Raw genomic sequence first — 26,054 nt, 5'->3', positions numbered from 1 at the left:
GATATTCACAACCAAACTTACTTAACTCCCCACTGCTCAGAAATTCTTAGTAGCACGACATTTATTCTGTCAAAACAGTAGCATAAAAATAAAATCTTGGAATTCGTGGTCACATAACAGAAAAGCAAAATACTTCTTTACCAGTCTTATCAGTAGAACAACTTTCTTAGCTTTAACTGTCACATAAGCACTGGACTCCTAACCAAAAGGTTGATGGTTCAAACCCACCAGGCCCTTCTCAGAAACTCTATACAGGGTCGCTGTGAGTGAGAATCATCTGATCACTCAACAACAATATAAACTTATAATGTTCTAAGTGAAATGATGCCAGATCCCTCTACCAAGCTTCACACTTCACCCTTGCCCATCTATCTTCCTATATAAAAGGCACCCCTCACCCTCAGACTGTGCGAGTACTTCGTTTTACCCTGTGGACCTTCTCTTTCTCGGTTCTCCATCACCAGATTGACCCGTGTGATCCACATGGTTTTCACTGGCTGATTTTCAGAAGTAGATGACCAGGAGCTCTGCTAAAACGGATCAGCATCATAGCTCCACTGTAGAGATGGACACTTAGTCATGTTCTCTTTCCCATTAAACTATAAACTGTGTGCAAGCAGGTAAACTTATATTCTTTATCTTTGTTGTCATAGTCTTCATCACAACACAAGGCACAAAGAAGCAGTAAGTACTCAAATTAAACAAAACACATACGGGCCGTGTACTTCTTTGAGTCTGATTTAGCAAATATGTACTAACAATTTTGTCTGAATAATCAACAATTTTGTTTGAATAACAAAATACATCAATTTTGTTTGAATAACACATTTTCACTAGCAATAAAGGAGCTCTGGTAGCGTAGTGGTTACGAATTGGGCTGCGAACCTTAAGGTCAGTGGTTCGAAACTACCAGCCGCTCCATGGGAGAAAGATGAGGCTTTCTACTCCCGTAAAGATTTACACCCTTGGAAACCCTGTACAGGGTCGCTATGGGTTGGAACCGACTCGACAGCACTTAACAACAACAACAACAACAATAGATAGGGGTTAAGTATCTGCATGCTAAACAGTAAGTTGCTGTACAAAAGCAAAACTAGACTGTTATGATGTTTGACATTCAGTGGGAAATATTTAGAAGAAAGTTTTAAGACAAAAAAGTTTGCATCCCATCTTAAGACAGCAACAAATGTATTCAAACCGGCAGGAGCTCAAATCTAGAAAGAAAAGCCTTTTTGTCCAACTGAAAGTGACTTTTATTACTTGTTAGGTACTGTCAGGTAGGTGCTAACTCACGACAACTCTTACAACAGAATGAAACACTGCCTGGTCTTGTGCCATCCTCATCATCACTACTGCTTTTGAGTCCACTGCTGCAGCCACCATAGAAGTTCATCTTGTATCTTTCTCTTTTACACTGACCCTCTACTTTACCAAGCACCATGTCCTTATCCAAGGATTCGTCCCTCCTGATAATGTGTCACACGTTCATATTATCTTGAGATAAAGTCTTGTCACCCTGGCTGCACTCTGACTGCACTACATCCCAGGCAGTCCACAGGATGATGTTCTTTGCCAACATCATACTTCAAAAGCATCAATTCTTCTCTGGTCTTTCTTATCCATTGCCCAGCTTTCACCTGCAGATGAAGTCGCTGAAAATAAAGAGATCCTTTGCAGCAGATCTGCCCAATGCAATATGTTGTTTCCTTTCTTGACAGTGGCTTCTATGGGTATTGATTGCGTATCCAAGTAAAATGAAATCTTCAGTCTTCTCCGTTTCTCATGATATTGCTTGTTGGTCCAGTTGTGATTATTTTTGTTTCATGTTTAAGTGTAATCCATACTGATCTTCGATCGCCGTCAGTTAAGTGATTCAAGTCCTCTTTACTTTCAGTAAGCAAGGTGGTCTCATCTGGATAGCTCAGGTTGTTAACAAGTCGTCTTCTTCTAATCCAGATGCCACATTCTGCTTCATACAGTCCAGCTTCTCAGACTATTTCCTCAGCATACAGATTGAATAAGTATGGTGAAGGGATACAATCCTGAGGCACAGGTTTCCTGCTTTTAAACTCATTCTGTTCGAATGACTGCCTCGTGGTCTCTGTACGGGTTTCACAGATTCCTGTAATGGCTCTGTGCCCCTGTTTTGAGCAGATTTGATTTCTCCCTAATACCACAGGGTCGTAATCACACGCTACAACTGGAACATCAATTCTTTTTAGTAAACTGACTCTGTGTATTCTTTCCGTCTTCTTTTGGTGCTTCCTGCATTTGTCCAATAGTTTGCCCAAAGAATTCTTTAGTATTTCAACTTGAGGCACGGAGTATTTCTTCAGTTCCTTCATCTTGAGAAATGCTGAGTAGGATTTTTCTGTTAGGTTGCCTAAACTTTGTATCTTTGCACATTTCATTATAATCTTTTGTCTTCTTCGGTGGCCCTCTGAAACCTTCTGTTCAGCTCTTCTACTTCGTCATTTCTTCCTTTAGCTTCAGCTACTCTGTGTAGCATAGTGGTTATGAAAGGGGCTGCGAACCACAAGGTCAGCAGTTTGAAACTACCAGCTGTTCTGCAAGAGAAAGATGAGGCTTTCTGCTTCTGTAAAGATTTATAGCCTTAGAAACCCTGTTCAGGGTTGCTATGAGTCAGAACCTACTCCACAGCACATAACCACCACCCCCACTCTGTGTTTCAGGGTATCTTCTGAAATCCATTTTTGTCCTTTCTTTTTTTCCCTTTTTAATGACCATTTTGCTTTCTTCATGTATGATGTTCTTGATTAGTAGTCAATGAGTCAAATCTGTTCTTTTAGATGACCTCGAAATCCAGGTGGGATATAGTCAAGGTTGTACTTTGGCTCCTGTGGACTCGTCTGAATTTTCTTCAACTTGAATCTGCATATTAACAGTTGATGATGTGTGTTCTGTGAGCCGCCCCTGGCCTTGTTCTGACTGATGATACGGGGCTTCTCCATCACCTCTTTTCACAGATGGACTCAATTTGATTCCTGTGTATGTCACCAGGCCAGGGCCATGTATATAGTCAGCATCAAAGTTGTTGAAAAAAAGTATCTGCAAGGAATCAGTTGTTGGTCTTGCAAAATTCTATCATGTAATCTCTGACATCATTTCTATCACTGAGGCCATATTTTCCAACTACCGATCCTTCATCTTAGTTGTAAACTCTCACATTCCTACCACCTGTACTATCAACGCAGCTTGATTACATATCTGATCAATTACAGATGGCAGAAGTTGGTAAGTCTTCAATTTTCTTCGCCTTTCGTATTAGTAGTTGATTTGTAAAATTGAACAGTAATTGTACCAACTGGTCTTCCTTGTGGATATTATTTTATAGACAGCACTGTACTTCAGGATAGATCTTGAAATATTCTCTTTGACAATGAAGGTGATGCTGTTCCTCTTCACTGTAACATTCCCACAGTACACCGCGTGATTGTCTTCTTCAGAATGGCCGGTTATCAGTCCATTTCAGCTCAGGATATTCTCCAAGCATTCGATTTCCATTTTGTCCGTTTCCAATTTTCCTCGTTTACACTGTCTATATTATATATTCCATGGGCTCATTCCTAACACTTTTCTCAGTTTGAGTCATGCCACATCCGCAGAGGAAGGTCCAGGAACTTTTACTCCATCCACGTCTTTAAGGTGGACTCTATTTTGAGGAAGTAACTCTTCCCCAGTGGCATTCTGAGTGCCTTCCAACCTGAGGGGCTCAGCTTCTGTCCCTGTATGAGACAAGGCTTCCCGGCCAGTCAGGAGGCTTTCACTTGCTAGTGTTTTCAGAGGTAGATCAGCAGGCCCTCCACTGAAACCTGCCCACCGTGGGTGACCCTGCTGCTGGTATTTGAGAGACTGTTGGCACATCTTCCAGCATCGCAGCACCATGAGAGCCACCACAGTGCGACACACTGACAGCTGAGTGGTGGCTTCATTACTCGTCCCCAGAGCCATTCCATTCCTACTCACCAGATCTTCTCCTCAGCCGATATGGAGCAGAACCTTCTTTCGAACCACCAACTGCTTTAGACTCCCCATCAGGACTGTAACAAAAGCCCGGGTGGTCTGTGAAGACAACCAAATGCACTAGTGAGAATGGGGTGTCCTCTAGCTCCCAGAGAATGGTCACAACTCCTGTCCACTATCTGCTGATTTCTTCTTTGTCATAAGTTACTGAAACCACCTCTCTCTTTGTTAGCAGTGGGCCTGCCAGCCCTGTTTAGCAAGTCAATCTGTGCTCTCTCATTCTTGCTCTCTCTCGCCTTCTTTCCTCCCTCTGTGCCCACCTCTTTCACTCCTTAGACAAGTGAGCTGTAACCCTTACCCTTCCTGGAAAGTAGAAACATGCATGGTGCACACTGAGAATAACCTGACACACATGGGTCACAAATGCCACTGATACGGCAATCACCTACAGCTCAACTTTTTACCATTGCCCCTAACAGACTGATGAGTCATAGCAGACCCCTGTCTGGGTAAGACTGTATGGAGAACTCAGCCTAAGTGACCACTCCGGGAGGTATTTCATTCCGGCCTGGTGGTGCAGAGCCTAAAGCCCCTTCTGCCCCAATGGGAGTTGTCTTCCCATGCAGCAAGTCTATTCCACACAAACACTCCTTTAAGCATTTGATGAAAACTACAGATTCTCTCCCCAGAAAAGGATTTTCCTTTAATTTCAGACTTTCTCTCTTCCTATCATACCTAAGGGACACACAGGCTCTGGATTAGGAAACCCTGGTTCAATGTTAAGGTTCTGCAGTGTGGTTGCTGCTCATCTGCGTCCTGAGGTCTAAGGGGACCAATTTTAGGGCACAGGCATCCAACAGTGTTCTTCAAATTAGGGTTAGGCTCTTTAAGGGCATCTGCAGTTCAGAGTTTCAAGAATTATAAAGGCCACTATGTGCTTCTCTGATGTCAGAGGCAAAGTTACATGAATGGAGTCATTGGGGCCCATGGACTGGCCTGTCCTGCTCACACTCAGCCAAGTCTCAGCCAGGACTGGGCGCTGAGAGCACTGCCTCAGGCTAGACCGCTCTGGCCTGGGTGAAGGGCATGCCATACCAGTCAGTGTCCTGGAGGACTTGCCTGTAACCATGGCTACAGAGCCTGGGAGTGAGTCAGTCTTGGTGAGCTGAACAACAGCACAGACCTTTCCAGGAGCTCGGCTTCCTCATCTTTCCTCCCAGTGTGCACACACCCACCACAGCCTGGCCTGCTCTTCAGAGAGCTCTTAAAGCTGGGCACTTAGGGAACACAGGGAAATCAGCCTCAGCCTAGATCCCTGGTAGGGACCACCTGCCATCACTTCTCAGGATCTGTTGGATATGAAGTAGGGAATCACATCTACGTGTAACCCTATTGATGGCAAGTCAATTCTGACTCATGGCGACCCCGTGTGTTAGAGTGGAACTGTAATTTTTCTTGGCTGTAATTTTTACTGACGGAGATAGCCAGGACTTTCTCCCATGGCCCTGAAAGGTAGGTTCTAAATGCCAACTTTAGGCTAGTAGTTAAGTGCAAATTGTTTGTACCACACCTGGAGCTCTGAAGTCGAAGAGGAGATGATGAGGTTCATGGCTCTACTTGGCTGATTAAAAACAAACAAACAACAACCCACAAAAAACCAATTTTCACAATTGGCAGTATGGGTTGGTAAGGGAGCCAGAGTTTTACATTGGAGGAAAGAGTCCTCAAAAGTAACATATTTTGAACATTTTAGTAAAAGTGGAAATGTACCAGAAGAATGAGCTTCTGGTAGACGTAGCTGTTAGTGTTTACAGCCAGTGTTTTTGTTCTTTGTTCTGTTTCAGTAAGAAGAACCTGAGCAGGGGTGGGGAGCGTCAGGCCCACAGGCTGTATAAGGCTCACAAAATCATTTGGTCTGCTCCTACCAAGGCAACCGCAATTCCAGCCAGCACATTACAGCAGGCTATTTTTGAAGCGGATGATTCTGTATGGCCCATGAATATTGTTATAAATATCCAAATGGCCCTTGGTAGCAAAAGGTTCCCCACCCCTGCTCTAGAGGTTGGGAAGCGTGAGAGGTGCACCTTCTGTGTGGATGGCAGTGGGGAGTGGGGCAGAGGGCTGCTGAAATCACACCCTCCATGGCTGGGTGATGCAGGAACCGAGGTCTTTGGCCTGCCACTAAGTGCCCCACAGATTGACCCTCAGAAATCCATGTAGCCACAGGTTGGTATGTTAGGAAGGGATTATAATGTCGGCTTACTCTATCTGTTAAACAGCAAAGAAAGAGCTGTTACTTATTTATTTTACAATGGGAACTTTGATCAGCTCCAGGATAGAAAATATTATAGGTATGGGTGGAAAAGAACCCCTGAGTTGTATTAAGAAATCAGAACTTACGAACTGCATCCATTTCAAGCAATGCTTGCTTGGCCTGAAAGAGAGAAAGTATAGTTGTCATTACAATGACCTTTTTCTTCCATTTAAGCTGCTAGCATGAAAAAAGGTTTGACCTACCAGTGCTAATATAGATTTTACCTCACTTGAATAAGTGCATTTATAAAGGCTTCAAAAGACCAGGTTGTTAAGCAGAAATAGAGGATGACCACATCAGACCACAGAATGGAAGGTGACTACGTCATTCCATAATTGCCAAACCACCAAGAATGATGGCACAGGCAGGCTGACGCGTAACCTTAACCATGGCAGGCAGCGTCACTCTTACCTTCCATTTCAGCATTCACTGCTCCAAGATATGGGTCATTAATGCCAAAGAGCCAGGTAACAGACTGTCTACTGTAGTCGTACTAATGGTGGATAAGAGATGAGGTGTGCTGTATTTCTCTTAGGTGTCGATACCTAGTTCAGTGGGATTCAAACAGATGAATGCTCTACTGGGTAGTAGTTGTTGCAACATTGTTAAATGCCGTCGAGTCGATTCTGATCCATAGCAACCCTGTATAAGGTTTCCGAGAAGCAGCTGGTGAACTTGAATTGTAGTAGATGACACTTAATTGATGCTGTTGTTGTTATTGGTGGTGGTGTGTCATGGAGTCAGGTCGGACTCAGAGCGACCCTGCATAGGGTTTCTGAGGCTACAAATCTTTACGGGAGCAGAAGGCTCCATCTTTCTTTCATGGAACAGCTGGTAGTTTCACAGCACACCACCACCACCACCACCAATATAAAAATGTCCTAATCACACAGTTTCCACTAGGTGTCAGTCATGGACCATCACGAAATTAAAGGAATGGTCCTGATGTGGTGCTGTGGGTTAATGCGCCACACTGCCAAGCAGTTTGAACTGCAAGGTCGGCAGTTCAAGCTCACCAGTCACCTATAAGGTTGCTATGGATCAGCACCATCTCGATGGCACTTCACAACAACAAGGGGTTGGGAGCCCTGGTGTGGTGCTGCAGGATAATGCTCTGGACCGGAAGGTTGGATTGAACCTCAGGGTTGGCGGTTCGAACTCACCTGTACAGAAACCATGTACAGGGTCACCGTGAGTTAGAACCGACTTGATGGTACTTAAGAACAAACAAGGGGTTGGGAGGAACTAAAATGAATTCCTAACAGCTGGTACTGTGGGTTAGGCGGAGGGTTACTAACAACCAGGTAGGTGGTTCAAATCTCCCAATCTCTCCGTGGGTAAAGATGAGGTTGTCTGCCCCCATTAGGAGCGACAGGTCCAGAAACCCTATATAGGGTCACTATGAATTAGAATGGACTCGGTGGTGGTAGGGTTTTGGTTTTGTGTTTACAGCACTGGACCTGAATTTTTTCACATTTTAGGTTTCCTATTTTACATTTCTTACATTTCATGGAAATATATTTAGAAAGCCTCGAGAAAATAATTTTTAAAATAGTCTTTGAGGAATACTGTTAATAGGTTCAATTTAGTTAATAATACTGTTGGGTGCCACTGAGTTGATTCTAGCTCACTGCGACTCTACAGAAGACAGTAGAGCAGCCTGGCCCCATGGGCAGGGGAAGCCGCCAGGCCTTTTCTCCTGGTAGGCTCAAACTGCTAACCACTGACTTTTCAGTCACCAGCCACTGTGCCAATAGGACTCCTTAGTTAATAACCCCATGCAGAAAATTATTATAAAATATAGAAGAGAAAGTATACTAAAAACATATGTTCTCGTTGCTACTGTGTAAGACACTTTTTGCACAAACTGAAGCGGTTTGAGTCCTGACTCTGGCATGCATGAACTGCATAAATGTGGGTAATTTACTCAATGTCTCCCAGCCTCTGCTTTCATGTCTCCACATGGGAAGAGTAAGACCTGTCTCGTAAGGTGCTTTGCTGAGGTGAATTAAGACTATATATAAAGTTAGCACAGGGCATATGTATGCATATTATGTTATAGAATTTTTAGATTCTAAAAAGATCAGTGATGTGAGAAAAAAAAAGTAATTATATTGCGATGATAGTAATCATTTGGATATGTAAAGAAAAAACAGTCTAAAATACACATACCTAAAAAGACAGGTATGCAAGCTATTCTTGTTTTGCAATGGGCTGTAATTGTCTCTAAGAATCCCTTTAGCAGTTTGATTTTCCCAGGGGAAGATAAACAACAGATGGGGCCGGCCAAAAACACTGCCATTGCTCGGACGGGCATTCCAAGGCACACGGCCAGCAACCAAATGACTAACCACCAGGAAAACACAGTCACCTCCTTGCATGGGCTACTTGCATCTCACAACACCCGGATGCAATGAAACTCAGGCTTACATCAGTGAACACACCTATGCACATTCATTTCCTGGTACAAAGTCCCTGCTGACAACCTTGGAGAACAAGCTGCTAACACGTCCCAGCGCACACAGCCAAACGGGCTCTCTCCTTTCTTGGAAATCGCCATCCTTGAGTTTTTGCACTCAGTTCTCCAAGGTCCATGCCTGCTTTTGGCTCTACCTCCCTCTACCCCACCCTAGTATGGACCATTTCACCATCCACATGGGTAACCCATCACCACGCTGGCCATTTTACCTCTAAGTCTTCCACTTGGGAGAGCCTTATCAACTCCCAGAACCACACTCTTCTCAGGAGATCTAATTCCATCTCTCCAGGTTAACTCATGCTGAACAAGTTCTCTGCCTTAGTAAGACCAGCATTCCTTGAATCTGTTCCTATTACCCCATCTGTTTCACTCTCAGTCCAGGAATCAAGCCAGGTCATGGTCTACAAGTACCCTATCTTCTGCTGCCTGTCTGCCTCCCTACTCCAGCTCTTCTGATTCCCAGTGGTGGGTAACCAAAGTGAACCATGCTTCCTCAGCATTAGTTGCCAAGTTGTGGAGCACAAATCTGAAAATTATGCCATCCCCAGGATTCATGGTGTCTAGGTCCAGCTGTGTTTGCAGCCTTTCACGCATTATTTACTCAGCCACAGCCAAGTCCTAGTCCATATTCTCTGAACCAATGGTTCAGAGCCTTCCCACTTTCCCGCAGGCACCAACCCCGTCCCAGCTTCCTTCCTCTGCCGAGGACACCATCTTGAGTGAGTCAAGCGTTAACCCTCCACAAGTCCACTTCAGAGTTCCTCCACATTCTCTCGTCTCTCTTCCCTCCTGACTCAGGGAAGGTGACCCCAAGACTAACTTCTGTGCTTTTTCTTATGACTCCACCCCTTCCCGCCTCCCCAGGTCACACTCCAACACCCACCCCTTCTCTTCACTTGACTGTCTCCTGTTCCCCTCAGCTCTTCTTCACTTCGACACAGTCTTGCTTTGGTGTCACAGCTTGCTCCTTAAACTATCCCTTCTCCTATTCTAAACTTTATGTATATTTAAAAAAAAGTGTACGGCCAAGTCGGTCCCTTCTTATAAGCAACTTTCCTTCTCTTCAACCCTGTTGCCAGCCCTTCCTGTTTTGAATCTCTTACTCTCAGGAGTCACCTTCTCTGAGGTCTACAGCAGTATTTGGGATGCTACTCCATCCCCCCCACCCTCCAAGAGCTTCTCTCCTCCCTGTGCTGCCACAACACCTTTCTCCTCCGGCTTCCTTCTCTGGCTGCTCACCAAGCCCCTCACCCCTTTGCCAGTGGCATCGACTCACTGGGTCCTTCTTTCTTTCATGAATCTTTAGGGCCACCCTGTCAAATCGTAGGGTTTCCATGACTGCCCATGAGAAGACGGCCTCCAACCTGAATTTCCATGTCGGCCCGTGAATAGTGAGAGGCTATTGTCCTCATTCCTTCCTCCTCTGCAGCCCATCTCAGGGCTCCCACCACAGTGCTCAGGCTGCAAGCCCCTGCCCCATTGCTCAGAGCCACACTCTCCTCAGGCAGGTCTCTTTCCCTTTCCTCAGCCTCCACCTCCCAAATGGGTTTGTCTCTGCTCTGCTCTGCTCTGCTGCGGGGTCCTGAGGGCCATGCTCCTCCCTCCAGCTGTCCCAGTGGGCCCAGAGGCACAGGAAGATCATGCCAGTCCTCCCATAGCCCCTCAGCAGTTCCTAACGCCAGTGCCTTCCCCTCAGTGTGAGGGGGGCTTTTCTGTGTCAAACACAGTCTAGATGGTGCTGTGGATGTATTTAGATGTGACTAACATCCACTCCCAGTGGCCTTTAAGTAAAGCAGATTATTTTCCATAACGTGGTGGGCCTCATCCCGTCACTTGAAGGTTTTAAAGAGCAAAACCTGACGTTTCCCAAAGAAGGAAGAAGTTATGCCTTGAGACTACAGCACAGAAGCTCTGCAGTGTCCAGCCCTTTGTCCAAACCACAGGTTTCAGATTCTTCTGCTCCCACAGCTATATGAACCAATCCTTAAAATCGATTCATTTCAATGTATGTGTGTCCACATACATATGTGCGTCCACATACGTATGTCCAGTTAGATGCTGTTGTTAAGTGCTATGGAGTTGGTTCTGACTCATAGTGATCCTGAATAGGGTTTCTGAGGAGTGGCTGGAGGGTTTGAACTGTGGACCTTGAGGTTAGCAGTCCAGTGCTATAGCACCATACCTGGATGGGTCCCCTGGGCTGTTTCCCTAGAGCCCTGAGGGGTACACTTCTTGTCTGTACTGAAGCCCTGCACAGGCAGATGACTCCCCGCATCCCCAGCCTCCCTCAGGCCCTGAGAACTCAGCCCCAAGGTGAACACAGCGCCTGCACCCACATCTCTTCCTCTGTGTCTGTTCTGCTCCCTCGGCCTGTTTCTAGATGGAGGTAAAAGGCATCTTCTGTCTTACGCTGTGGCCCTTCCTCTCCTCACTCAGGTGTAATGGACTACGTATTTTTCCACAACACCTGGCTTTTATGCCTGGTGTTTCACCCTATCTAGCAGACAGCAAATGTTTACATGACCTGCTACCTCACTATAAATTCCTGGAAGGCTGAGAATGTGTCCTATCTTCCTCTCGTTCCCACAGAACCAAACATACCTTTATTCACAATAGATGCTCAGCATACCTTTGAATAATCCTAATAGCTCTTTCCTTTCTACTAGGTACTTGGGAAATTTCTTATAATCTTTTCCTCATTTTTGCTTGTTTCTTTCAAGCTCATTAAACTAAAACTAAAAACAAACAAAATTTGCCCGAAACCTCTTCAGAGTCTGCCATTACTGTTCATGGTTTCAGTATAAACCCCTGGGTTAACTGATCCCGCATGTCTCCTGTCTCCCAGGCTTCTTTTTTGGGAAACGAACACCTGCTCTTGTCAGGCTATCTTGCTAGGACTAAGATCCTTTCGATAGTGTCTGTTGGCTTCGGGGAATTACCTTTGCTGGAATCTTCGCCACATGGTTCTCCAGGATCAGTCTCTTTAGGTGCAACACCCACAGGCGCTTGTCTTGTTGGGATTTCGCCTAGCAGAAGTGGAGTGGGCATGTCAGACAACGCACACCTCGGCCCCTGGCCAGATGCAGACACTCCAGTGCCCTGGGACAAGTTTGGCAACTCTGGAAAGGTCACCTGGGGCCTTGAGCACTTTGGTTCCCAGGACCGGGACTGGGAAGGAGGCGGGGCCACTGCCATTACCTGAACGGTGTGCTGCAGCTTGGGGTTCTTGTAATGGAAGATGCTGAAGCTAAGCGGCTCCTTGGGGATCACTTCTACGAGCATGAGGTTACCACACTGGACAGAGAGAGCAGAGGGAGGGTGAGACGCAAACCAAACCGGCGCCTCAAGTCCTTACCCACGACCAGTGCTGGGACTTACCAGGATGTGGGCTTTGTATGTAAACATGTCATCTCTCTTCTTTGTGATGAGTAGCAGCTTGTCAAAGAGGAAGAGTGTCCGCTCGTTCTTGGCCCTCTGGATGCGGAAGGTTCCCTCGAGCACCAGTTCCCCGTAGCTGGTCAGGTCTGGCCCCTTCCAGTTCGTGAGCAAACTCTGTATCTCCTGAGAGAAGGGGGCGCCACAGGTGATTACGCAGAGGAGTCGGCGGAGCGTGCTGAACCTCAAGAATGACTTCTAATGATCTCGGACAGGGTCACACTGTCACTTAGGGGCTCACTGGGTGGCTGCCAGCATCAGCCCTGCTTTCCAGCAGCTCAGTTAAAGAGGCGGGTATGTGACCTGGATGACGTCTCTGGGTGGCGCACACAGCTAACATGCTCGGCTGCTAACTGAGGGGTGGGTGGTTCGAGGTCATCCAGAGGCACCTCCGAAGAAAAGACTGCGCGATCTCCTTCGGGAGTCAGCTACCGCACACCTGGCAGTACCCAGGTCTGCTCTGACACACAGGGTCATGCCATGATCCGGGCTCTACTCAATGGCAAGTGGTTTCCTGGAAGTGCTCACAGATGAGCACAGCCCAGTCCTGCGGCTCCCTGACACCCGGGGGGCTCACCTGTAAGCGGACCGCATGCTCGTGTTTCCGCTTCATGTCATTGATGTGCCAGGCCACCCGCTGCATCGTGTCGATGGCATCGAGCACCACATCATAGCCTTCTGTGTCCTTGTCAAGATGATTTTCTATTTCCTTCAGAAAAAAGAAAAGGGCTCCATTTCCCCCTCACATAACCCAAGAAGCAAATCACACCGTAAGCCCGCCACCAGCCCCACAAGCCACAAGATTTCAAAGGCAATCAGAAGTCGGTGTTAGATGAACCCAACCACTGTTCTTATCAGCTCTCAAGATCCATAAGTAGTGGCTGGATTTGAACGAACTTTCCATAAAACTCTGATTCACTCAGTTCACTGAACTGAGGTCTTTGACTTTTCCTTTGATGGCCATCCTATTGCCTGTTGTTGTTGTTAAGTGCCGTTGAGTCGATCCTGACCCACAGCGACCCTGTATAGGGTTTCCAAGGAGCAGCTGGTGAGCTTGAACCGCCGACCTTGCAGTTCAAATGGCTTTGCAGTCTGGCGCATTAACCCACAGCGCCACACCAGGGCTGTAATTAAGAGTTCAAACCTATCAGCCGCTCCATGGTAGAAAAGACCTAGCAATCTGCTTTTGTAAAGATTACAGCCTCAGAAAACCCTACGGGGACAGTTCTACTGTGTCTTACAGGGTTCCTATGAGTTGGAAGTGACTCGATGGCATACAACACATACATACGCATACAAGTCTAACATGGCATGTTTCACATAGACAGAGAATTGTTCAGACACTGATCCACAAATAATCCCACTTAGTCTCAGAGACTATTGTGTTGTTGTTGTTAAGTGCCACAGAGGTGTTGTTAAGCACCTCTGGATGAAGATCCACGGCACATGAAGATCTCCAAAGATGAACTCCCCAGGCAGACAGACAGCTAGGTGATATAAGCTCCTAAAAATTTAAAAGTGAACTGAGCAAATCTGAAATGCTGCACCCAAGTCAGAATCCTGGAGCCATTTAGACTGAGATGCACACCCCCTGCAGTGTGGCTGCGACACAGACGGCAGCACGCTGACCAAACACATGGAGCGTGCCAACAGTATCCTGGGTCTGACACATTACCGTGAGGTCTGACCGAGTGCTTGTGGGCCACAGGGAACGTGACCAGTGACGGGACTTGGACATGGACACAGCTCCGCTCTAGACACAGCCATATTGTCTTTCTCATAGAGCAACGTGACAAATCCTGCTTACAGACCGAAGCAGGCTTTGAATCACACTTTCTGTTTTTATAAACATCCTTCACCTTGAAAACTAAACTGATACAAGCAAGTCTATTTACCGCAGTGTGAGGCCAGGCATTAACTTGACCTCTACAGGGTTTTCTGTCTTTACTGCTGTCGTCTTTACAGATCTAGATCATGAGGTATTTCTTTATAGTGCTACTGAATGGGTTCAGACCACCAACTTTTCAGTTAGCATCTGAGAGCAAACTATTTGAACCTCCTAGGGACCTGTCATAAATGTCCTTCAAAAACCAGGGCGGAGGATTTGAGTGATGTATCTACCTGTTTCCAAAACCTCCTTGAATTCTGTTACAATTAACCAGTGGACACCAAGTCAATTCTGACTCACGGGGAGCCTGCGTGCATCAGAGCAGAAGTGTGCTCCACAGGGTTTTCAGTGGCTGACTTTTCCAAAGTAGATCACCAGGCTTTTCTTCCAGGTGCTTCTAGTTGGATTTGAATCTCTAACCTTTCAGTCAGTAACTGAACACATTAAGCATCAGCACCACCCTGGAACTCCTCTGGAGCCCTGGTGTCGTACTGTGGGATAAAGCACTAGACGTCAAGGTCGGTTTGAACCATGGGTTCGGTGGTTCAAACCCACCAGCCACTCCTCAGAAACCCTATACAGGGTCACTATGAGTTGGAACCGACTTGATGGCACTTAAAAACAACAATAACAACAATAACAAAGGACTCCTTTGTAAAAACAAATGGGAAATACTATAAAGAAAAGACATCCTGAAGGACGAAGGCCCGCTTAGAGACTGTTCACCACTTTGTCCATCTGTCTGTCCCTTTCCAGCCCCTCCTTTCTGCTCTCATGTCAAAGTCAGGCTAGGACACATCCCTTTCTGTCCCAAACGCCTACTGAATCTGGGCGGGTGAACATCAAACTGAACACAAAAAACAACTGGTTTTCATTGAGATGACAGCTTGCTGCCCAAAACAGTCCCTACCCTGTGTGCGGCTCCCTGAGGCCCTATCAGATTCAGGGCTAAAATCCATCTTTCCACTCGGTTCTTGTCAATGGGGCGGCGGGCCCAGCATATAAATATCTCTAATTCCTTCAAGCAGATTAGTCAGTTATAAAGTATGAGCTCGGAAAACAATTCCATATGTCCACTGCTTTTTCCAATCTTTTCTTACCCTTCAAACTTAATATACACAAACGGAATTCCCCGGCCCTGTGACACACTCGAGCCCCGTGACACACTCGAGCCCCGTGACACACTCGAGCCCTGTGACACACTTGAGCCCTGTGACACAGAAACTCACATGCAGCAGGAGGTGATACTTGAGTATCCGCTGGACGGGTTTCAAGAGATAGGAGCCCAGTGGCAAAGAGTGCTTCAGCGTCTCCTGGCGCTCCCTGAAGAACTTGGCCAGCATCTTGTTCCTCATGCACTCTGTTAGCACGGCCACTGATCTGCAGGAATCAGAAGACAGCGTTTAAAGATCCAGAGGGCAATGCTTAACATGGGTACTCAAGTTTCAAATACTAGTCTAAGTGCAGATGCCTCCAAACAGGCAGGGTAGCTACAGAGCTCTGGCTGGACCACACTACCTTTCGGCAAATTCCGAAAGGTATCCCTAGCTGGGTCATATGACTTCCACGAAGTATACACTTTTCTTCTGGAACATTCAGCCCCCCTCCCCCATGCCAGGGGACAGAACATGGCTAAGGGGTCTGAGTTGGATTTCAGCCGCAAGCTGCCCCGAGCTGGGTGTTTCTGTGCAGGGCTCACACTGCAATCTGTAGCCCATTTCCACGGTTAGCTTGCATACAGTTGGTGCTCTTGCACTAAGAAAAAGCAACTGCTTTTGTCAGCAGAGAGGCAGCGAGGTTCAGTGGACTCCTAGCCAATGCATACCCACAACTGTCTGTCTGTCTGTCAGTGGAGTCTTGGTATGCGGCTTCCAGGTGTAGAAGGATCAGGAAGAAAGGCCTGATGATCCAGGGCTGAAAAGCATCCAGTGAAAACCCTATGGGTCACAGTGGTGGGATCTGCAACTGAGGGTGAGGAGGGCACAAGACTGGGCATGGGACCGTCATGATTGGGGGGCCGACGGGATGACTGCTAAGAACTTCTCAGGAGACGCAGCTCCCTGCTTGTCACCTCTGTGCAATGCACCCAGAGCGCACCCTTCTGTGGTGGTCCTCCTTACAGAGCCCTTCCACAGAGCTGACCCCTTTGCACCTCCAAGTGGTTCTCTTCGTTTTAAGTCCGACTTCTGACAAGGCGACACGGGTTCGTGTCTTAGGCGGCATGCCTCATTCAGTGAGCGCACCTCCCCATCCCAGCTCTCCCGCAGGCAGAGAGCACCGTAAGAGAACGGGTCAAGTACAAGCTAGTGTGCTAGTGTTCAAAGACACCCATAAATTACAGTCTTATGGTCTTCACAACTTGGGAGGAAGGAGGTGGAAATCATTGCAACCCCTATCTCCTCAAGCTGGTAACACATTTTCAGGATTCATTGAGAAAATCAGACAGAGCCAAACAATACTACAACCCCGGTTAAGCACTGGGCTATTAACTGAAAGGTCAGTGGTTTGAATCCAGCAGCCACTGCCTGGGAGTTAGATGACACTGAGGCTGTGTGCGGCTGTGCAGACTTACAGCCTCAGGAACCTCTGGAGCGGTTCTACTCTGACCTAGAGGGTCAGTGTGAGCCTGAACTGACCCGACAGTAGTGGGGATAGGAAGGAAGCTGAGGGCAAGCCTCATAATTAAGTCACTACAATCCATTGGCGCCCATCTGTTCTGAGAATTATCTGCTCAAATGGATTTACTTCTCTCCAGTTTAGATGTCAAAACTCTTCTCTGTGGAAGGTCCTTCCTTCACCATGGAACCTAGGAACGTTCCTATGGCTCTCTAGGTCCAGTCAGCTGCCCAGCACTCCTCTGGTTGTCTGCAGGCAAGAGCCCTGGCCCAAGAATGGTCACAGACAAGGAGCCCTCCATTAAAAGAGCTCAGGTTCTCAGGAGAAGCTTCCAGAGAGCTTGGAGGCATCTGAGGACAATGCACTGACCTTCTTTATGCCCCTCTGGGTAAACAAGAGAGGCCTGGGCTGCTTCAAAGTGGAGTCCCTGGGGCGTGACTAGTATGAAGAGGTGACCATTTGTCAAGAAGGCTGACATTTAATACCACCACCCCCAGATTCCAAGGGGAAGGCAAACTGTCAGATGGGCTGCCACACCTGGCTCTCCAGGTGAGGAGAGCTCGGCCTCAGAGAACAAACTGATAGGAGACAAGAGAGCAAAAGAAAACACTTTCCTGAGAACATGGAGACCATATTCTCACGCAAGAACCCAGCAAATGTGCTTCCATGCATGTCTCTGCTAACACACATTTTTTTACATCTCAGAAAACAACAACAAAAACCAGTTGCCCTTGAATCGATTCTGACTCCCACAACCCCACGTGTGTCTGAAGAGAACGGTTTTCAATGGCTCATTTCTGGAAGCAGGTCACCAGGCCTTTCTTCTGATGTGCATCTTGGTGGACTCAAGCTTCCAACCTTCTGGAAGTATAAGAGCAGTAACTGCTTACACTACCCACAGGGTCCTCACATGTAGGGGAAACATACAATTTCCTCCGGTCACTGCCCGACACTCCTCACTGGGTGGGTCTCTTGAATGCTGTACCTACTGCGTCTTCAGCTCTGTCACAGTTTCTGGGTGTGCCCCCAGGAACCTGTCCTGATTGGTAAGCTCTCCCCCTCATGTGTGATTCCACAGTTGCACTGGGCTGAGCTCCAACCCTCAAGAGAATATGAACTGTGTGAAGTCCAGGGATGTATTTGCTATTTCCTATCCACAGGCAGCATGTTTGGAGCAGGACCCTAAGCATGGTCATGTTGTTGCTGTTAAGATGAGTCCTGCTCTGTAGGACTTTCAAGGCTGTGACCTTTGAGGGGTGATCCACAAGCCTGGCATCTGTGGCATCTCTGGATGGGTTTGAACTGTTAACTTAGTAGCTGAGTGCTTAATCATTTGAAACCAAAACCAAACCCTGTGGTCACTGAGTCAATTCTGACTTACAGTGACCCTCTAAGATAGGGTAGGTACTGCTCCCTCGGGCTTCTGAAACCCTAAACATTGATGGAAGCAGACTGCTTCATCTTTTACATTACGAGTGGCTGGTGGGTTTGAACCACCGATCTTTAGGTTCACAACCCAAAGTTTAATCCTGGGACCGTGACTGTTGATGTTAAGTGCTATCTGGTCAATTCTGACCTATTGCGACCCTGTACGGGGTGCTTTCTGAGGAGCAGCTGGCTGTTTGCAGTCCAGTGCTGACCCTACTGCGCCACACCAGGAGGACAGGCTCTTACAAAAGCTCTTGTGCAAACGATGCGACCATTCCCCAACCTTGGAGAAGGCCAGCCTAGAAAAAGGTGCTTTTATTTTGTATTTTCCTTTCTTAGTAAATAAAAAAAATCTTCTAAATTTGAAGTTTTGAAAGTTTACACTAAGAAGGCACTTCTTCAAATGATGTTTTAATAATGAAATCGACATCAATATAATCCCCCTACAAGCCCTTTTCATGTCTCAGAGTCTGATAATTGGATCCAGAAATGTGTTGATTCCTCAGAATTTGAACGTTTTCCCCTTTCTCTCAGGAAGAGATTTTGTGGTGAAGTTGAGAGCTGACTCTGATTTCTCTGGATTAGGGTGTGGTATTTGGTCCATGTGAGACTTAGTTAAAGTCTACATTAATTTCCTGATATGTCTACATATAAAGGCACAGTGCTAATTGTATTCATCAACGACTTTTTTTTTTTTTTTTTTTTCCAAAGAAAAGCCTAGGAAATGCATAGCTGATCATCAACCAAATCATGCAGGCCTTCAGAGGAGCCCAAACTCCTTCCATGGAAAGTATTCTGCCATCAGGGACTCTGAGCCTGGAGTCTCTGGGTGGCACAAATGGTTAATGTGATTACGTTGAATCAAAAGGTCTGAGTTCACCTGGAGGAGCCACCAAAGAAAGGCCTGGTGATCCACGTCTAAGAAACCAGTCACTGGAAACTCTGCTCTGACACCCATGGGGGGAACACGTGCTGGAGCCAACTCGGAGACAAGTGGTGAAATCTGGGCCTCGGGGTTCAGGGGCCGTTTCATGGGAACTGGGTTCTCAGGGTGGTCCCTCAGCAGGGGTCTCCCATTGGCTCTCCTCACCAAGGCTCAGTCTGCTTGCTCCTCTTCTGGGTAGACCCCACCACCCACTTCATCTTTAGGGACTTTTCTCATGAAGACTGGCTACACAAGGACAAACTCGCCCCAGCCTCCTTCTGGCCTGCTCCCAAACATTATAACTCAAGTCTTGCTAATCAAGAGGGGAAACAGTAAAAAGAGATGGCCATGTGGTGGGGGGTTTGGAAACTCTACAGGATGTAACAGCATGAGGTATGAGGCTGGGGAAATCGAGGCTCCCATCTTAGCTTGGCCATTCATCAGCTATGTGACCCTGGTAAAATCACCAAAACCCTGGAGTCTTGGTTTCTTCATGCATAAAATGGGGACGTTGTGGAAGTAGTTAGCAATGGGCACTTTCTGTGAACTGACTAGGTGCCAGGTTTTCCTTAAGCCAATAATGTCTCAGGACTGCAGGCAAAGGTAAATCCCACTGCATTTTGTATTTATAGCTCAATGCTTAGGCTTCAATACTACTCAGTAGATGTCTTCTGGAGAAAAATTAATACCTACAGTTGTGGTCCATGGTTTGAGACCCAACTCTCTTGCTCAGCTTGAGACTGTGCACCTTAACTGTCTTCCTGCCACCCATTCTCGGGGTGAGCAAAACGGAAGTAAACATCCAAGGAAAGCAGCATGCATTCTCTTTGCTGAAACAGGTTCACAGTCACCTTTCCCTTCTCTTAGCTCTACAAAGCTCGGGGAGCAGAAACAACTGTGGCCTGTTTTCTCCAGCTAGATTCTACAGACTCGTTAGCAATCAAGCAAACAAACAACAAGAGAAACCAACTACCATCAGGTCGATTCCCACTCAGGGTGACCCCATCTGTGCAGAGCAGAACTCACTCCATGGGGTTTTCCATATAGTGACCTTTGGTGCCTCTGGGTGGGTTCAAACAGCCAAGCTTTCAGTGAGTAGTTGAGTAATGAACCCAGTGCACAGCCCAGAGACCCAAATTCTTACAAATGCGGTGCATACAGAAAAAGGACTTACAGGCAAATGTAACCAGTTTACTGAGTTCTCCATAAAGACACCTCGGAATGTCCTACACTGCCATTCTTGTTCACAAGCCCTGCTGGGAGGACCAGGGTCTATAGGGATCAGTAGCTGCATACCTGTAGTCCTTTCTCCATGTGCCAGGTTGAGAAATGCTCTCTTAAGAACAGAACCACATTTTTGCAATTCCCTAATAGTATTCTACACAGTGTCATGTATACACAACTAAGAGCCCCACAGATTGGATGGACCAATTTGAAACATTATGAAAATGGACAAAAGTGTCCGTCCATTTTCCATACCTTGGGTAGTTGGTGCAATACTGTGTATAGATGTGGAACTCTTCACTCTGCAAGGACACAAAAAGACGTTCATGAGCAAAAACACACAGATATCAACATCCACCTAAAAACAAGAAAAAGAAATTGCATTCGTGCCTTTAAATGTGTTGCTCTAAGCACAGGGCCTGCTCCTGGATTTGTTTATCCTGAGACTTTACATACACTTGAACTTATTTGAGCTCAGTCCTCATTGTGTCACAGTGAACCGGAGGCATGTATGGAGACACAAATAAATGGTGAGTCCCAAGATGCTGAGTTCCAAGGTGCGACACAGAAACGGATCATTTAAACCTCACCGTGTGGTGAGGACCCTGTTGGAAGTCTGCATGTCAGTCTCCTTGCCCATCATCTGCCCACCTTTGACACTGGTCAGCCACTCTGTGTCCTTGGAGATGGGACTGAGGTTTTATGTCTCTTTCAAAGGGCATTCTTTGAGCTCCCAGGCTAAGCCAACTGCTCTTACTCTGGGTTTCCAGAACACCTACTACTTGCGACTCCTGTGTAGTTGTTATTAAGTGCTGTCGAGTCATTACCAAATACTAGTGACATTGGTTTGGTGATGTGGTATAATGCACTGGACCGCAAAGTCGGTTATAACTGCAAGGTCAGTGGTTCAAACGTACCAGTCACTCCTTGGAAACCCTATACAGGGTTGTTACGAGTTGGAGCTGACTTGAAGGCATTAACAACAACAGTGACATTTTCGGCTTCTTGGTTTATGTCCGACTCGAGACAGTTGAGTTCCTTCAGGGTAGGGGCCATAATGTGCTTATTAGGCACAGAATGTGAGCTCTCCTACTCACTGAACACCGAGGGCAGGACGCATGTCTACTCATCTGTACACACCCAGCAGGGCCTCAAGACCTACATTCAAAACCGTCTGACTAACTAATGTGGGGTGCTTGCATTTTGTTATAACCATATTCCCAGCTCCCTCGCATCTCTTTTGATTTGTGTGGCTGTCTTAGTCTTTCAGATGCCTAATCATCATATCAAGTTTTGGGAACTATTAAATCAGTATTTTTTGCTGGTAAAGGGTACGTTTCATAAAGGGCAAGATCGTGACTGCCATGCAAGTAAAAAATGCACATTGTCAAAGACTGTATTTAACCTGTCAGTAAATGAGGAATTAAGATACTACAACTGACTCAAAGGAGAAAGAAAAGTACCACATTTCTATAGGCCGATCAGGAATGCTAGAATGAATGTACAAATAGATACAAAATTGGCTTTTTCCATGAAGATGGTTGGGTAAGGCAATCCATGTGGTCTCAATGGCACAGAATTCATTTGTATTTGTGTGGCTAAGGACCATGTGCACTGCCATCGCTAACCTCTAAACTTACTGAGTCACACAATGAGTCAAAGACAATGATAGGTGCAGAGAATCCATATGGAAGAAGGAACTGGAAGATGCCTAATTTTCTGTTGGAGACACCCTGTAATCTTTCTGGTGGATTTCAGTCTGTTACAATGTATCAAGACATGGCCAAAGGACAAGTTCATAGAGCTGCACAGCCGAGTTAGGGGAAGCTAGCCTTAGATTCTTCACTGTAACACTGCCCATCACAATAAGTAAACCCAAACCAAGAAATTACTAGCGCTTTCAAAACCTAACATGAAACTCTATTTTGTAAAAGAGCTGCAGACTCTTTTAAAGGTCTTTCTGCTTGTTCTGTCATCCTCCTCCCTTTCACTTTTTAAATGACTTACACCATATGAAATGTGACTTCCAAGATAGGGCCTATTTTTAGGGTAACTTTGGTGTGGAGCTGTAGGGTAAGCACTTGACCGCATTGTCAGTTTGAACTGCAAGATTGGTGGTTCAAATCCACCAGGAAAACCTAGACAGGGTTTGTTATGAGTCAGAACCGACTTAATAGCACTTAACACCAACAATTCATTTTTTTCCCTGAATTTAAAGAAACTTCTACTTCTCTACTTTTCTTAGGATTCCTTTTGTGAAACTCAACTAGGAGAAGATGCAAAACTCTTTACTAAAGGGAAGTTCCAAACATACAAAGGGGCTTCAAGAAGTCTTTAGGAAATCAGAGTGAAGAGAGAACGGACTTTCTCCACCAATTTTTGAAACGCGCAGTATATAAAAGTAGAGAGGATGGAATAATGAACTCCTGGGTCTCTTTCATCCGGCCTCAATATTCAGTCATGCACTATCTGTAGCCTACCTCTTCTCCTGCTCCCCCCGCCACTGAGAAGCAAATTCTAAACCCTGTATGTAGTATCTAGCATGTAAGTATCTAACATGTAGTACCTAGCATGTAGTATCCAGTATCTAGCATGTTGTTGTTGTTGTAATTATGTGTTGTGGAGTCGGTTCCCACTCACAGTGACCCAGTACAGGGTTTCCGAGGCTGTAAATCTTTACGGGAGCAGAAAGCCTCATCTTTTTCCAGTGGAACAGCTGGTAGTTTCGAACTGCTGACCTTATGGCTCGCGGCCAGATTCGTAACCACTACGCTAGCAGAGCTCCTCATCTAGTATGTAGTATCTAGCATATGTTATGTAGTGTCTAGTATGTAGGAGTCCTGGTGTGGCATTGTGGGTTAATGTGCCAGACTGCAAAGCCGTTTGAACTGCAAGGTTGGTGGTTCAAGCTCACCAGCTGCTCCTTGGAAACCCTATACAGGGTTGTTATGCGTCGGAACCGACTCGACGGCACTTCACAACAACAAATTTAGTATGTAACTGTTTTATGCACTGGATGGCACCACTGCACAAGGTGTTGCAAATCCTAAAACCCTATACCTGTGTCTGTAATCCCATTTGGGACTAGGTTTTCTTTGTTATACTAATGAGTATCTGTATATTTGATTAAGTGCTGCTGAGTCACTTATGACCCATAGCCACCCTGTATAGGATTTTCAAGGAGCAGCTGGTGAGCTTGAACCGCCGACCTTGTGGCTCAAAGTGACTTTGTAGTCCAGCGCATTAACCCACAGCGCTACACCAGGACTCTGAGTGTCTGTACAGGGTCTGTTTCAAGTCCTCCACTTGTGATATAAGTAGCACTGGTGGCACAGTGAGTTAACGATAAAGAGGTCTGCTTCGGTAAAGACTGACAGTCTCCGAAACCCAAAGGGGCACTTCTACTCAGTCCTACAGGGTGGGTACTTCATTCTAATTGGATTAACTATCAACACTCGTGGAAGCAGCAGTCAAGAGATCAGGCGATGTATTGCATTGGGCAAATCTGCTGCACAGGAACTTTTTAAAGTGTTGAAGAGCAGAGATGTCAGCTTGAGGACTAAGGTGCGCCTGACCCAAGCCATGGTATTTTCAATAACCTCATATGGATGCGAAAGCTGGACAGTGAATAAGGAAGATCGTAGAAGAATTGATGCCTTTGAGTTGTGGTGTTGGAGGAGAATACTGAGAGTGCCATGGACTGCCAAAAGAACCAATAGATCTGTTTTGGAAGAAGTGCAGCCAGAGTGCTCCTTGGAGGCCAAGATGGCTAAGCTTCGTTTCTCATACTTTGGACACATTGTCCGGAGAGAACAGTTGCTGGAGAAGGATGTCATGCTGGGTAAGGTGGAGGGTCAGAGAAAAAGAGGAAGACCCCTAACGAGATGGATTGGCCAGTTGGCATCATTGATGGACTCAAGTGTAGCAGTGATAGTGAGGTTGGCCCCGGATCGGTCATTGTTTCGTTCTGCTGTGCATGGGGTCGCTATGAGTTGGTTCCGACTCAATGGCACCTGACAACAACAACAACAACAACAACAACAACAGGGTGGTTAGGAATCTGATTTGACTCGAGGGCAGTGGGTTTGGGATTCTGAGATATAAAAGAGCACTTTCGGCATAAAGGAGAACAGACCCAGGGCGAAGACCAACACTCTCTGAAGACAACAGAGGTGGACCAGAGGACAAGCCCCCAAACTCCAAGATTGACCAGCTGGAGAAGTTGAGACTAGGATCCCCCCAGAGCGGACAGAGCCTGAGAGATGGTGCCCCGAATTCAGACTTCCAGCTTCTTAGATGTGAGAAAATAGATCTCTATTTCTTAAAGACACCCACTTGGGGTATTTCTGTTCAAGCACTATTAAGAAACAAAGTGTGACCCTGACCTCGACACCCTGACCCCACTTAATGATTCCTTGGCATCATGAAGCTTCACACCAGTCAGGAGCCACATTTTTCATTTTCTTTCCATTTTTCAAATAGTTTGCTTGTTTGACTTGGAATCTAAATGAGGTCCATATGCAACTGATGGATGTATCTTTTTAAAGTCATTTAATCCTCTAAGTCCCCACTTTTTTTTTCTTTGCAATTTAGAAGTTTGTCCTGTTTTACTATACTTATTTCCACCCGCCTCCCAACCCATTAAAAAAAAAAAAAGAAGTCTATCTTACAGTTTCCCACAGGCTGTTGTTTGGACCACAACCCTCAGGTTTTCTTTTCGGTGGCCCAGACCCCTATAATCCTTGTAGGTTTCTAGCTACACCGAGAGGCCCAACCAGATTCCGCTCCAGAACTGGGCACACACACGTCACTGGTGGTATTACACACTCATGAGGAAGCCAGAGGCTTGCTTGGCTCCCTTTTTTGGGATGTTATTAGACACTGGTAATTATTGCCTAAAACCCACTGCCAAGTTGGTTCTGACTTATGGTAGTGGTGTTGGTTATATGCCGTGGGGTTGGTTCCAACTCACAGTGACCCTGCACAGGGTTTCCAAGGCTGTAAGTCTTTGCGGGAGCAGAAAGCCTCATCTTTCTCCTGCAGAATGGCTGGTAGTTTTGAACTGCTGACCTTGAGGTTAGCAGCCCGACTCATAACCACTATGCCGCCTTAGCTCCTTGATTCCGACTCACAGCAACCCTATATATAGTTCCCAAGATTGTAAATTTTAGTGGGAGCAGAAAGTTTCATTTTTCTGGTGGGTTTGAACCATTGACCTTGTGGTTAGCAGTCTAGTGCTTATCCTGCAGCACCATGAGGTACCTGTTCTTGTTGTTAAGTACTGTTAAGTCAGTTCTGACTCAGTGATGCAGTATAGGGTTTCTGAGAAGCGGCTGGTGAGCCTGAACTGATGACCCTGCTGTTCAAACTGACCTTGCAGTTCAGCGTATTAACTCACAGGCACACCAGGGCTCCAATTACTGCCTAGGTCTACTAATTCATTGTGCTGGCAAGTGCTGTTGAACCGGTTCCGATTCACAGTGTTTCCGAAGAGCGGATGGTGAGTTTGAACTGCTGACCTTGTGGTTTAATGCTTATTCTAAAGTGCTACATTTATTTCTATCTTATCAATCTGGCTTTGTTTGTGAGGCAGAATTTTTTTCTCTGAGAAAGAAAATTCCTTGCATTAACTATTAGTTACCCTGCAGCCTTATTGTAAAGGAAAGGCCAGATAAATGCTGGATCCCTCCCCTGCGTTTTCAAATAGTAATTGGTTCTCACCCTGTAAAGGTGACCTTGGAAAAACTATAATAACACTAGG

The 26,054-nt window shown here is 46.2% G+C and overlaps 1 protein-coding gene across 1 annotated transcript in view; it reads right to left on the bottom strand.

Annotated features, from left to right (window-relative positions):
• The window catches only part of PLEKHG1 (pleckstrin homology domain containing, family G (with RhoGef domain) member 1), a 112,463-nt gene that overhangs the window by 18,949 nt on the left and 67,460 nt on the right, over positions 1–26,054 (bottom strand). Inside the window, exons 4-11 of the mRNA XM_006874348.1 lie at positions 20,549–20,595; positions 15,330–15,480; positions 12,790–12,921; positions 12,156–12,338; positions 11,976–12,071; positions 11,717–11,803; positions 6,385–6,418; positions 3,988–4,083 (exon numbers count right to left, since the gene is read on the bottom strand). Of these exons, the coding sequence (XP_006874410.1) occupies positions 3,988–4,083; positions 6,385–6,418; positions 11,717–11,803; positions 11,976–12,071; positions 12,156–12,338; positions 12,790–12,921; positions 15,330–15,480; positions 20,549–20,595 (826 nt within the window). The remainder of the gene's footprint in view (positions 1–3,987; positions 4,084–6,384; positions 6,419–11,716; positions 11,804–11,975; positions 12,072–12,155; positions 12,339–12,789; positions 12,922–15,329; positions 15,481–20,548; positions 20,596–26,054) is intronic.

This window comes from Chrysochloris asiatica, unplaced genomic scaffold, assembly GCF_000296735.1.
Source record: "Chrysochloris asiatica unplaced genomic scaffold, ChrAsi1.0 scaffold00271, whole genome shotgun sequence".
Classification (NCBI taxonomy): Eukaryota; Metazoa; Chordata; class Mammalia; order Afrosoricida; family Chrysochloridae; genus Chrysochloris; species Chrysochloris asiatica.
Note: the sequence above shows the minus strand (reverse complement) of the source record. Positions and strands in the feature narration are given on the sequence as shown.